The 14963-nt window shown below is 41.7% G+C and overlaps 1 protein-coding gene across 2 annotated transcripts; it reads left to right on the top strand.

The window, feature by feature from the left end:
• Window positions 1-8631: 8631 nt before the first annotated feature.
• On the top strand, window positions 8632-14449 carry CTLA4 (cytotoxic T-lymphocyte associated protein 4). Of its 2 annotated transcripts, XM_079923750.1 has the most exons (4): window positions 8632-8864; window positions 11995-12342; window positions 12799-12908; window positions 14154-14449. In XM_079923750.1, the coding sequence occupies exons 1-4, from the start codon at window positions 8756-8758 to the stop codon at window positions 14256-14258; spliced, it is 672 nt and encodes a 223-aa protein (XP_079779876.1). In that variant the 5' UTR covers window positions 8632-8755; the 3' UTR covers window positions 14259-14449. The 2 variants fall into 2 exon arrangements, with proteins under 2 accessions (XP_079779876.1, XP_079779877.1); XM_079923751.1 differs by lacking the exon at window positions 12799-12908.
• Window positions 14450-14963: the final 514 nt, after the last annotated feature.

Below are 14963 nucleotides of genomic sequence, written 5' to 3' on the forward strand. Positions count from 1 at the left end.
GGCCATGTCAATGATACACTTTTTAAGATGGTGAATGCCACCCGAATCCATTGGCATGACCATATATTTGTGTGTGTGTATGGTAAATATAAACATAACATAAAATTTACCATTTTAACCATTTTAAAGTGTACGATTCAGGTATTTATACATTCACTATGTTGTGCAACTATCACTACTGTCTAGTTCAAGAACGTTTTCATCACCCCCAGAAGAAATCCTATACCCGTCAAGCAGTCATTCTTCATTTCCTGATTCTCCCCCCTGTCCCTGGCCATCCATAGACTGCTTTCTGTCTCTATGGACTTGTCTATTTTGGATATTTCATACAAATAGGATTATATAACGGATGGCCTTTTTTACTCAGCATAATGTTTTCAAGGTTCATCCGTGTTGTAGCATGCGTCAGTACTTCATTCCTTTTTATGGCCGAATAGTATTCAATTGTATGGATATACCTCATTTTGTTTATCTATTCATCAGTTGATGAACACTTGGGTTGTTTCCATCTTTTGGCTATTGTGATTAGTGTTGCTATAAGACCATGATTTTTTTTTAATTTAAATAAAATCTGATTTGCTGATTTGTGTTTTTGGGTACCCAAGCCCCACCAGGAAGTCTGATGGGGCTGGGTTTCAAGTTGCAAACTAGCAGGAAATTAGAGTCAGAAGCCCTGTTAATTTAGTAGGGCTTGGGAAGATGGGGAATGATGGTGAAGGCATGAGAAGCGAATTAAACTAGAGTTAAGGACTTTTGGGCTCTCATCTTCGTTCTGCTACTAACAGGATGTGCATGTAATTTTGGGTAGATCAGTCTGCCTCCCTGGGCCTTTGTTTACCATCTATAAAATGGGAGAGCAGAACTCACATTTCCTCTAGGATTCAGTGCCTGCAACATGCTGTGCAAACCCGTGGTGTTCCTTATCATCTAACACACCTTTCTCCATCATCATAGTTGTTATCACTCACACTGCAAAGGACTAAAGATGCTCCTTTTCCGTATTCAAGGCGTGAATATAACAGTTTCCTTTGAACTGGATGTGTGGAGGAGGTCATGGCCTGAAATCATAAATGCTGCAGTAGCAGCAGGGCTTGAAATAACACAGCTCAAAATATGAAAACAATGATTGTCTCTGTCACCAAGGATCTGAAATAAGTGCTTCAGGCTGAGATTACCCAGCCACAAATATCATGGGAAAAATGGGTTCCATTAAATATTCGACAGTTCCAATGTCCACTATTTATAGCTAGCAACTATTTGGGTGTCGGGTGGGTTATTCAGCATTAAAGACAATTTTGAGTCATACTCCAAGGTTTCTTCCTCTTTCACTGAGGCAAGTAAACAGTGACTTGTGCAGTTTCTTCTTTTGTAAAATGGAAATGATACTGGGTCATCTCAACTTGTCCTAAATGGGAATCAGGCAGGCTCTTGAGTACCATTCAGGTGAAGAGAGCTGGGGTGCAGCATCACAGGTTAAATATTGGACTATTTATCCATCCCTTTCTGTCTATTTGTCCTTGATGATGAAGGAATAAGGCTTAGATGTGTGATCCTGGGCAAGCCAATTTACTTCTCAGCATCGGTTATCCAATCTATAAAAGTATCATCTATTGATATTTTGAAAACTTCTATTCTTGGTTTTTGATAAAGTCACTTACCTAAAATATTCATGGCTGGCTGTGTTGCAACAGGGGTGAAGGATTAAGGATAAAACACAGTTAACTTTAATTGTACTTTTTAGGTGTGAGAAGCTAAGAAGATTGAGAGATAATCAGTGATGATAATGGCTGAAACCAGAAATATGAGATCATTATCCATAAATGGAGGTAAGATATTCAAAAGCACTCAATCATACGAAGTAAGGAGCTTGGGTAATTAGAACATAGATTCCCCCTTCACATTACTTTGTGATGGCTGTAGTCACAGTTGACTTTGTCATTTATTCATTCAAAAATATCTGTCTTCATCTCTGCATAAGTAAAGCTCTGATAGGTGAGGATTAACCTTCAGCTGAAGCAGCCCCTGCATTGCATTTTGTCATCCAGACCACCAAATAAAGCTTTGCTTCCCTGACAACAGTTTCCACTTTCCCCCCAGCGAGGGGACAATGTAGACTAAAAAGCCAGCAGGAGTCTACTCTATTTCCCCGCTAAGGGACTGGCAGAAAGTCCACAGCTCAGAACCGTCCATTTTTACCTGACTTTATGATGTAGATTACAGTTTCCTAGGGACTGAAAATTCACCTACCACATTTATTTAAGTAAGTTCTTGCCCAGCCCATATTTTCACCCTTTAATGGTAATGAAGCTAAAATTTCTTTCCAGTCACTTTGCATATCATTTCCTTTCTCTTTAACTCTCTTTCGCAGTGAGATGATTGTTAGATCCTTCTTTAGCAATCACTTTGGTAGATGATTTTCTTTTTCCTTTGAAGTCGATTTTGAAAGGAGATGTACTGTGATGAGCTAATTACCATAAAAACACAGAGTATATAACCTTAATTAGGCATGATTATAGGCTCAACGTAACGGGATGTCCTGAAACTGCACGCTATGCAAATATAGACTTTTCATTCTACCCGTTACGTCTGAAACCATCAAGCAAAGGATGTTTTGCAGTATGTACCACAGTCAATGCCAGGTGCAAATCTTTCAACAAAAGGTGTTTTTCTTTTTTTTTTGGTTGGGGGGTGGTTGGTGGTGTACCAGTTGGGGAAAGGATAATTAGGAGAAGGTTCAGAAAAAATAAAAACCTTTAAAAGTTCAATTAAGCTCAAGATGAGCTTTACAAATTCAGAGGAGTTTTACAATTAAGTAAAACAACACAGTTACCCTACCCGACCCATATCTCCTCTGGAATTCTGAAGGCACTCCACTCTAGGCATCATTGTGAATTATGCAAATCTTGAGAGATCTTTCAAATCCAGTAACCACTAAGAGTACTACAAAACCAGTCTGGGGTTTAGTCAAACTAGTAGGATATAGGAAGATGGTGAGGAAATGAAATCACAGTGAATCCCCGAACCCTAATTTTAGCCAATTATTTTCATTTCCTTTACCACCAACCTTTCTTTTCTAATTGGAGTGGTAAAAGTAAATAACAAAATTGATTTTCCCCTTCCTACCCTGAAATGAAAACATCCAAGGATGCGGCACGCTTAGACATTTAAATATTCAACCACTGAATAATTGAGATCTCACAATGGAGAAATCTTAGATTATGTCTAGCGTTGTGAGTTTTCAGACTCAATCAGGTAGCAAATAATAAGCTATTTGGTTCCAGATACTGATAGAGACAATGACAGCAGCAGAAATTCAATAAATGTGTGAGTTTTAGAAAAGAAAGTTAGTCTAATATACCATCCATTCACTAGCGCTGATAATGAAAGAAGGCTTTATATAACAGCTGAATTTTGAAATCCATAGTTTTCTCTGTATTTAATAGATGAGTTAACGTTTACCAGGCACGTACTGTATTCTAGGTCCAGTTTTCAACAATTTATGGGCATAGTTGAATGCCAATAACCATCATTACAATAACCCTATAAGATGGTTATATAACTAGCCAAATTTTATAGATGAGATAGCTGGGGATCAGAGAAGTTCGAAAACCTCACCCAGGATACATCTAGTAAGCAGCGGAGTCAGGATTTGAACTCAAGTCTGTCTGACTCCAGCCATGCTCTTAAGCACTGTGCTGGGCTCCTTGGTGTCTGTCAGTCCTCTGATGGAATCCTTACTTATTCGTACTTCTCCCAGAGCTGGAAATGAGATGCAAGAGACAGAAAAAGTGTTGAGAACAAAATTGAAATGCAGAAATCCTCCACCATTTGTTATGTACAAAGGAGGTCCTAGTTAGTTGCTAGGAGTGGCGTGAGGGTGCAAGATGGAATTATCAATAGAGTTTGAAATAAAGGAGACAGAATTGCCCACAACTGTAATAAATACAAACAGTATGACAAGACATATTATTACTGTACATGACATAATAGGGGAAAAGAAGTACTGGGCGGGATGAGATCAGGATTTAAATCCAGTTTTCACCACCTACTAGCTGAGGGACTGGGTCAATCAGAGACTCTACAGGAAACAGGTGGTTCAAATAAGAGACTCAGTGAAAGGACTACAGTTGACCCTTAAACAATGCAGGAGTTTGGGAAAATCTACAAATAATTTAGAGTCAACATTTGGTATCCATGGTTCCTCCATACCTGTGGTTCAGCTTCTGTGGATTCAACCAACTGAGCATGGTGTGGTACTGTAGTGTTTATGATTGAAAACATCTGCATATAAATGGACCATTCAGTTCAAACCCCTATCGTTCAGGGGTCACTGTATTTTAGAGGTCTTAAGGAGGGCAGGGGCAGATGATATTAATGCTCTCAGACTCTAGAAACAGTGGAAGCTGATACCACTTACAGGACTGAAAAAAGCAGGGGAAGAGATAGTGAGAATTGGCATCATAGAAGTGGGGGTACCCGACAGGAACCACAGTTGTACAGAGCTACTGTCACTACCAGAGACAGGGTCTGAATCTGGGAAAGAGCCGGGAAGAGATACCCCAACCTCCATCCTCATGCTCTCTGATCTTCCGCTGGTGCCTCAAATCAGCTGATCCCTCCAGGAAGCTAACCTGCCTGAGAACCCAATCTTCTGTGGGGGTCTGTCTCCCACATGGAGAATGGCTGTGAGGGAAGGGGTTGGAGAATAACCTTGAACAAGTCACCTCCTCTCTCTAAATTTCAGTTTGCTTATCTGTGCTATAGTGCCTACCATATTAATAGCGGCCCTATAATTTCTAATTTCAACTTTTGATTTTGAAAATTTTCAGTCTCACAAAAAATTTATAAGAAAAGTAATATGCACACAGTGATATAACCTTCACCTAGATTCTCCAGTTGTTAACATTTTGTCACTGTTGTTCTATTATTATTATTCTTTCTCTCTGATGACACAAACATATACACATATTTTTGCTGAACCATTTGAGGTTATTTGCCAACATCCTGAGACTTTATCCCTAAATATTTAAGCAAATATCACCCCCAAAGACATTTCCCTACATAACCCCAATAAGATGATAACACTCAGCAAATTTAAAATTAATGCAATACTATTATCAAATATAGTCTGTATTCAAATTTGCCCAAGTTTCTCAACAATATGCTTTATAGTTGATTTTTTTCAATCAAGGATTACACATTGGATTTTGTTGCCATGCCTCCTTAATCGCCTTTAATCTACAACAGTTTTTCAGGTTTTTTATTTTTTAATCTTTCATGATATTAAGGCCAGTTTTGAAGGCCAGTTGTTTTGCAGAATGTTCCCACTATGGATTTTTCTAGTTGTTTTTTTCATAATTAGATTCAGTTTAAGCAATTTTGGCAATAATACTACAGAGGTGTGTTCTTCTCAGTGTATTGCATCTGGACTTGATGTCAGAATGCCCATCATAGGCGATCTTCAGTTTGATCACTTGGTTATGGCAGTATATGCTAGATTTATCCATTATTCTCTCCCCTTTGTAATTATCAAGTCACCTACGGGAGGATATATGTGAATATATCTTTTTCACCAACATCCTTTCACCCAGTGGTTTTTACAACTGTTGTTTGGCAGAAATAGTCTCATAAAAGTATAATTAGGGGAGCTGGTAAGAGTTCTTCAAAAGTTTCTACTACGACCCTCATCTCTTTTTATGTTAAACTGTTTTCAGTCATTTATCTATTAAAATGTTTCTAGTGTGCTCATCACGTGCCTCGGCACTGTGAGATTTTTACCTGTGGCTTCATGGTTGCCGAAGCTGATATCTTTAGCTTGGCTCTATCTCCCGTGCTCCAGGTCCACACTGGCGGTTGCTTTTGAGGGTCTCCATGTTACCATCTGTGGATACCTTAAAGTCAACATGCCCGAATGGAACTCATCATCTTCACTTCCTGATCTGCTCTTCTTCTATTTTCTATTCCAGTAAATTACACTTCTGTTTTCTCAGTGACTCTGTAATAAAAAGGACTCCTAGTTACTGAGTGGCCAGCCTCCGTAATAGGTCTTTTATATACGTTACATGCATTATCTCATGAAATCCTTACAATAGAATTGCAGCTATTTTCTGAAGGCCATTGGGCCCTTAGCCCCAGATAATCAGCTAGCAAGTCTTCATGCTAGGATTCAAATCCAGTTCTCTTCGGCTTCAAAGCCTTTGCTTTAGTATAGTGATTAACGGCATCATTGACTTCAAATCCTGGCTCTCCTACCAACGATGGGGGATTGGATAAGCCTCCTTAACTCTCAGTGCTTTGGTTTTCTCCTCTATAAATTGGGAAAGCCAATAATCCCTGCCTTGTAGGATGGTTTGGAGACTTGAATCAGATAAAACTTGACAAACATTTGAACAATTCCTGGCAGCACCAAGCCATAAATCTGGTGTCACCCTAAACTCCTCCATCCACTCACCGCTTGAGGATTAGCCCCCTTAGGGACCTTGTCACCACTGCTGTCATTGCCTTAGTTTAGACCTGGAGTTGGCAAACCATGGCCGGGAGGCCAAATCCAGCCTCCATCTGTTTTTGTAAATATTTCTTTTTTAAATTGAGGTATGATTGACATTAAAAATAAGGTGTTATTGGAACACAGCCATGCCCATTCATTTACATATTTTTTGTGATTGCTTTCACCTTACCACAGCAGCGTTGAGTAGTGGCAACAGAGACCACTCTGTTTGGCCTGCAAAGCCCAATATATTTACGGTCTGACCCTTTACAGAAAACAGTCTGCCAATTCCTGGTTGCCCGTGGTATTGCAATAGTCTCCTCCTTGGTTTTCCTGGTTATATCTTCTTCCTCCTTGAACTCATCCTCACCACCCCTCCTCCTGTGCCGGGGGAATCTCCCTAAAATGTGCACTTAATCATGCCTATTTGCTCCTTGTGGTGCATTGAAGACTATGAACCTAGTCTTCCACGTACTGGTGAGCCCCATACCAGGCTTGTTCTCTGGCTGTAATGAATGCTTTACGCCCTTTCTAGCCTGGCACACGCTGTTTTTCTGGTCTGAATACCCGCCTCTTGCCCCTTGTCCTTAACAAAAAGTTCAGCGTTTACTTCTCTGAGAAGCACTTTCTGACTTCCACAGGCTGAACCAACGGCTTCTGCCCCTTTATGTCTTCAGCAATACTTCAACTTCAGCATTTATCCACAATTTCATGATCATGGGTTTAAATGTCTGCCTTGTGACTGCTGTGACTTCCTCTCAAGATTAGGAACATACATTTTTCACTTTTGTATCTGGATGTGGCCCTTAGTAAGCGTCCTTTAAGTTGTTACTGCCTGCTGGCATTTCAGGTGGGGTTTGAAGGCTTACATAAGGAGTTTGAGGAGTATGGGAAAAAGGCAGGTCAGGAGAGAGGTGGCACCTTAGCTAACAGCTGGAGGATAAAACAAGATAATGGGAGGGAGAAGGCAGTAGGAACAATGTTGGTTAAGCTGATGAAACCTGAAAGAGGTGTGTTGGAGAGATGACGAGCAGAGGAAGGGGGCATGTGAGGGGATGCTGGAAGATAGTCTAAGAAGAGAGGCGTCAGGCCCGTACTCTACACAGCCTCCTTTGCTGTGCTGAGGAGTCTGGACAAGGGAAAGCATGAAGGGCTGCAGGAAGCAAACACCATACTGTCTGCTCGTGTGTCGGTCTTCTGGAAGTCCTTTGAGGCATTGACTACTTTTTTGTTTTGTCGTCATTCAGTCCTACACACACACAATTTCTGGCATATCATAGGCTCTCAATAAATGTGTCTTTCATCGTTGAAATATAAGAAAAGTCCTCAGTTTTAAGAGTGGGTTAGTCTCTGGTGCTTAGTATTTTCTTAGAGGATGAACATTTGCTCTGTCTGCGACTTTCATAAATTTAAGAACTTCAGTCATATTTCACCTCAATCCTTGGATTTTCTGCTTGAAAACTTCCCATTAGGAAAAAAGAGTCTATTCTCTGATGGAAGGTTTGAATTTCTTGGATCTTTTTCATTGACTTTTTCTTCTTCAATTCTGTTTTGTCTTTGTTGAGTTAAGGCTTTCAAGAGCACCAGAATTCTTTCCTGCAAAACCAGAGGCAGATCAATTTATTTCTTGTGATTTTGGTATTTTCTCCTAACAAAAATCTTAAATGGAGCTAGGAGAAATAAACTCTGATTTGCAAAGCGTGCCAAAGATGGTGCCTCACAGGTGGAATGCAAAGCCTTCATTAATGATGCCCAGACTAATTCTGTCTTTAGCACAAGGGCTCAGAGAGCCAGCAACTTAGCAGGTTTTTGTTGGGGGTGGGGGGGGGGCGCGTGTCAATGAAATAAATTGGGTCGTAAAATATGCCTAGACAATTGGATAAAACTGGGACTTAGGGGGACTCCTGCACTCCAGGAAATTCTCCAAGTCTCCACTTATCCTCAAAATGAACAAGAAGCTTCAGTTTCAAATTGAGTGCATTTTCCATCCATGGATTGGCTTGTTTTGTTCAGTTTTACTTTGAGTATTTGAGGTTATCTTTTCGACGTAACAGCTAAACCCACGGCTTCCTTTCTCGTAAAACCAAAACAAAAAGGCTAGAAATTCAGGTGCCTTCTGCGTGTGCACATGTGTAGTACATACCTGGGATCAAAGCCTGCTATATAAAGTCCTTGATTCTGTGTGGGTTCAAACACATTTCAAAGCTTCAGGATCCTGAAAGTTTTCGCTCTGCTTCCTGAAGACCTGAACATCGCTCCCATAAAGCCATGGCTTGCTTTGGCTTCCAGAGTCATGGGGCTCGGCTGGACCTGGCTTCTGGGACCTGGCCCTGTACTGCCCTGTTTTCTCTTCTCTTCATCCCCGTTTTCTCTAAAGGTGAGTGAGGCTATTGGAGCATGGAGGTGGAGGAGGTGTTTCTCCCACCTGGGTTTCATTCCTTTTAGCAGTCAAGGGCAGTGATTTATAGCAAATCCAGAAGCTAAAGGTGAGACTCCAATCTCCTGGCGTGGGCAGCTCTGTATTCCAAGGCAGGCAGGGGACAGCCGACAGCAGCAAATCAGCAGAGACACAGCTCTTAGCAGTTTGCTGGGCATGGAGTGGGAGCTTAATGAATACGTGTGAGTTGGTCTGGGAGACATGAGCAATTTCAGACACTTCTATAAGATGAGAAGAAAATATTGCAAAGTTAAGTGATTTAAGAGAGCAAAGATACCCACCATCCTAAATCCATTTGAGCTTGGAATCAGGGTTAGCTCAAGATTTCCCTTTTTCTGACTTACTTCACTCTGGATGACAGACTCTAGGTCCATCCACCTCATTACAAATAGCTCAATTTCGTTTCTTTTTATGGCTGAGTAATATTCCATTGTATATGTGTGCCACATCTTAAGTCAGAAAGAGAAAGACAAATACCGTATGCTAACACATATATATGGAATTTAAGAAAAAAAATATGTCATGAAGACCCTAGGGGTAAGATGGGAATAAAGACACAGACCTACTAGAGAACGGACTTGAGGATATAGGGAGGGGGAAGGGTAAGCTGGGACAAAATGAGAGAGTGGCATGGACATATATACACTACCAAACGTAAAATAGATAGCTAGTGGGAAGCAGTCGCATAGCACAGGGAGATCAGCTCGGTGCTTTGTGACCGCCTGGAGGGGTGGGATAGGGAGGGTGGGAGGGAGGGAGACGCAAGAGGGAAGAGATATGGGAACATATGTATATGTATAACTGATTCACTTTGTTATAAAGCAGAAACTAGCACACCATTGTAAAGCAATTATACTCCAATAAAGATGTAAAAAAAAAAAATTTCCCTTTTTGAAGAACACTGATTTAGGCAAATTATGGGAAGTTTCTTTCCTACCCAATTCAAGGTTTTAAGGTCCTCTGATCCACTTTTATAAACGGGTTAGCCTGCTTGTTTAAACTTTCAGCATTCTTTACTCAATGCAGGGTTTTAGGGTCCTCTTAATCAACTCTATAGTTAGCTAATTATTTAAAAAAATGAAAGCAATTTGAAGTAGTAAAACAAACAAACAAAAATAAATGAAAAAAAGAAAGGAAGAAAGAACAAAAGAATGAAAGAAAGAAAGATTAAGTATCTTAATTAAGTATCTTATCTGTTTGGGATAAGATACTTAATTGCCTCCTGACTTATCTCTGGACTTTAGGTGCAGATTCCCCAGTTTTCAGATGAAATAAAGCTCTTTAGAGGTTGATACTTGGTCTGTTACAATGGTGTGAAATGGTGACTGTTTTACCAGAAGGTGAATTTCAACCTTCTCTCCCTCTAGAGCTTCTCGGTTGAAAAACCAAGTGGTTTATACAAAGTAGGTGCTCAAAAGATATTTGATTATTAATTTTTACTGTATAAGAAATATTCATACACATTTTCTTATTTTACATGTTTTGAACATGTACAGTTAAATACCAGAGAAATAATCAAATTTACTTTTAAGAAAATTTATCTCAACCTGTAACTGGGATCCTCCCATGGTGGATATTGGAAAATTGTGTAACCAGATTTAGTGGTGATAATTGGGAGCTTGCCTCGGCGGAGGGCAGGAAACTTGGTCTTCTTTAAGCTTAGAGTCAACACAACAAATGGGCAGGATATAATGATTAATGCACAAAAAACCTTTAATACAGGGCTGAATTTGATTAAGTACTGCGGTGGAGTTATAATAGTACAAAGGAGGCTCAGAGGGCATCTCTGATAGACAGAAATGAGGGTTGGGAAAGAAAACTACTGTCTAGCCAACCAAGGCTGCTGGATTAACCATGGCAATGGCTGCTGCCGTGTTATTCTCTCTTCTAAGGGCACAGGTTGCCTACTACAGGTGCCTGGGGGAAAGGACTAATGTTTTCAGAATAAAGTGATTTATGCACAGGAAGAGGTGTCCTGGAAGCTCAGATTGGAGTGGTAAGATAGGATCAGCTTATGGAGACACAGTGAAAGTTATTTGTTTTTGTAATCAGTGGTATATAAGCCATGAAAGGGTTTGAACAGAATGAGTGACATGGTTCAATTCAAGTTTTGAGTGTCACTTGTGTGATTGATTGACTAGAGAGGGGCCCAGTTAGTTACAGGAAAGTAATTTGTCATGAAGCCACTATTTTTTAGACGATGTGAGCCCTTTTGTATGGAGAGCTGGCCTCCCTTCTCCTGTAGAAGCCAGAGGGAAAAGAACAAAGGAACACAAGGTGTTCGAGTGAAGGAGAGAGGGCGGTGGAAGAGGTGATGACAGTGGCAGGGGAAGCCCATAGAAGTGAACAGCAGGGTTGCCTCAGCCTACAGAGGAAATGACCCGGTGCCCTCGGCTCGGTGGCTTCCTTCATCAAGCAGCATCCCTCATTCTCTGGTGATAATGCAGGGAAGGGGGTGGCCGGCACCATGGGCCAAGACTCAGCTCCTCGTGGGCGATTGAGGTCCAGGGCCAGATCAATGTGGGTAGAGGTTATTAAGGTATACTTTGAGGGATAAAGCAAGACTCTATACCTCAGCCTCCAAACTTTCCCCTACTACTCTTATAGGTCCCACAGCTCTATCATAACCTTAGAATACCAGAGTGGGAAGGCACTCTGATGTCATCTGATCTAATCCCCTCTTTTGCATGTGAGGGAAAAATGAAGTCCACGGGGGAGGCATGGCTTTCCCCAAATCACCTATTTCACGGTAGAGCCAGCCCTTCTCTTTGTCACATCAGTGTTCTTCATGCCACAGACAACTGCCGTCAAGGCACTGTTTTCCAATAAGGAAGCACCTTCATGGAGAGTAACCGGAAGACAGTGGCGAGATGGAGGGGGTGCTGGGGTGGGTGGAGAAGGAAAGGGGTAGGGGAGGGTGATGAGTTTGTTGATGGGGGGAGAGAAAGGCTGACAGGTGAAACTGGAGGGGGTCATCAAAGATCAACTTTGCCCGGCCTGAGGGTTTTGCCTGGACCTGGTCATGGGCAAGCATGAGTTCACTGAGTTCCCTTTGGTTTTCCTGCTTTAGGGGTGCACGTGGCCCAGCCCGCAGTGGTGCTGGCCAGCAGTCGGGGTGTTGCCAGCTTCGTCTGTGAATATGGGTCGTCAGGCAAAGCCGCCGAGGTCCGGGTGACGGTGTTGCGGAAGGCAGGCGGCCAGCTGAACGAAGTCTGCGCCGCGACCTATATGGTGGAAGATGAGCTGACCTTCCTGGAGGATTCCACTTGCACTGGCACCTCCAGTGGGAACAAAGTGAACCTCACCATCCAAGGGCTGAGGGCCACGGACTCCGGGCTCTACATCTGCAAGGTGGAGCTCATGTACCCGCCGCCCTACTATGTGGGCATGGGCAATGGAACCCAAATTTACGTCATTGGTGAGCATCATTGACGACGCCTTTTGCATTGCTGTCTCTTCTCTGTGTGCAAACAGTTTTGCTCCTTGATTTCAGGTCGTTCATGTTTAGGATTGTGGGAATTCTCTTTAAGAGTTCTCTGGCATACTGCATGAGTCCTACTCAGTATGGGTGGCGAGGCAAACGGCATTCTGTTTATAAAATAAAAGGAGCTGGAGAAGGTGTGTTTCCTCCCGGCAGGTTGGGGCACTCACACTGGAGTGATACCCAGCATGAAATTTGGTCTTGGCCTTTGATCTGAAACTCTTGGCAAAGTAGCCCCAACAGTCAGACTTACTTGGGGTCCAGCGATTCCAATTAGGGGTGGACATCAAGGTCTGGAAGCTTGAACTTTTTCCTTCTCTCACCAGTTGGGGGAGTACCGCCCTAGAATTTAGAAAGCATCTCAGGGAAATTCTGCTTTCTTCTCTGTTGCAGATCCAGAACCATGCCCGGATTCTGATTTCCTCCTCTGGATCCTGGCAGCAGTTAGTTCAGGGTTGTTTTTCTACAGCTTCCTCATCACAGCTGTTTCTTTGAGCAAAATGGTGAGTGCCGTGCTGCTAACGCGCCATCCTTGGTCAGAATACCTTTAGTGATAACAACTGGCCAAATGATGCTGTTGAGTCGCGTTTTCTTGAGATGAAGCGATAAATGAAGAAGAGGAAGGACAGTGGTAGAGAACACACTAGAACCCTTGGCATTGGCCTTTGAGGTTTCAGGATGACTAATATTTTATATGAGTGTGTTTGACATTGAATGTTTGTGTGATTTTGCATAGGGTTTCATTTTGAGTAGCTGAACAACACGGGACAGCTGTTTTGCTCTTTATCTTCATGACAATTGTACTTAAGTTAATAACCCTGAAACATTAGGTTGGGCAAAATGCTGCTGGAGAAGACCGCAGGGGTGGTTAATGTCCCTCTACTTGAGCCTTCCTTGACCAAGCTGTAGGCATCCACGTAACACATGCCCAGGGCGCCCTGTTACCCATTCTGCTCGACTGGCAAGCCTCATGTTCTTCTCCAGCCCAGTAAATGAGAACCCAGTTTTCATTTACTACAGTTGTTGTAGAAGAAGCAGAGGTATGGAATCCGGACTTCTGTCAAGATTTCTGACAGTCGCTTGCAACCTCCTTTGCCTGAGGCTGGCTTTGCCATTCACAAACCTCTCCCTCACCTTCCTCTCTCCCTCCCCTTCTCTTCCACTCCCTCACTCCCTCCCTCTCTCCCTCCCGCGCCCCTACACTGTATTCCAGGATCCTCTACTCGGTCTGTTCTGTCGCTGTAGCTTCTTTCTACCTCATTTGCTACAAAGTGCCACACTAACTAGTAGACTAGACCTCAATTTACTGAGGTGATAAAAACTGGGAACTAATGTGGACCGAGAAAAAAAGTAATAAAGAGTATGTGAGGAGTAGAGATGAGACATACTGCTCCCAAAGAGAATAATTGAAGTTTATTATCTTATCCAGCTCATCCCCTCACAAACAAGACCCAGTCAATTATCATAGGCATTTTGGGTGTTCTTTCTAAAGCTTTCTTGAAGTTTCTTTCTGCTATCTCCCAGTCAGGGAAAATGATTTCTATCTTAAGTCAATAGCACAGAGTTATTTACCCGAAATGAATTTTAATGGCTGAATCAAGAAAATCTCCTGGGGCTTATAATTCTGTATGTTGTGAACATCTATTTTTCAGTGGGGTAGGAACCCAATATTTGTTGAATCCTATTATAGTTAGAAGTGGCTTCTGTATTCCTCGATACTAATTACTGTTTCTTTTAATGTTTGGCAGCTAAAGAAAAGAAGCCCTCTTACTACAGGGGTCTATGTGAAAATGCCCCCAACTGAGCCAGAATGTGAAAAGCAATTTCAGCCTTATTTCATTCCCATCAATTGAGAGACCATTATGAAGAAAAAAGACTATGTTCCAATTTGTAAGAGCTGAGGCAATTCTAACTTTTTGCTATCCAGCTATTTTTGTTTGTTTGTATATTTTGGGGGATTCATCTCTCTTTAATATAAAGCAGGATGCAGAACCCAAATTAAGCGTACTACAATTTAAAACAAAGGAGCAGAAAAACAGAGCCGGGCTGGTTCTGTCACACCTGATCCAATTTTAGTAAAGCCCTCACTTGGGAGCAATATTGGGATGCAGCATTACAATGTGGAGTCAAGACATGAGTTAGGGAATGGTACAGTCCCAAGAAAGCAAAGGAAGAATTAAGAGCGAGGATGGTATTGTATACATCTTGTATTTACCTGTGAGAAGTTTATAGCTGAAATGATGTTTTCAAGTAAAATTTTTATGCTGTTGTTATTTTTCTTAACAAATATATAATTACATAAAGACTTAAAAAATACTCACATGGCTATATTTCAGCCAGTGATTCCAAAGGTTGTATTGTAACAATATGTATTTTTTATTTGATAGTATTGTGCATGGGGGCCACATGTGCTTTTGTGTATTTGCTGGTAGTTTGAGTATAAACACTATACGGCAGTGTCTTCCCACCATGGGTTCAGGGGAAGTTTTGTGGAGAGACTCAGGACACTAATACACCAGGTAGAGTACAAGGTCACTTGCCAACTGGCTTGGAAACTG

This window comes from Stenella coeruleoalba, assembly GCF_951394435.1.
Source record: "Stenella coeruleoalba genome assembly, chromosome: 6".
NCBI classification, from domain to species: Eukaryota; Metazoa; Chordata; class Mammalia; order Artiodactyla; family Delphinidae; genus Stenella; species Stenella coeruleoalba.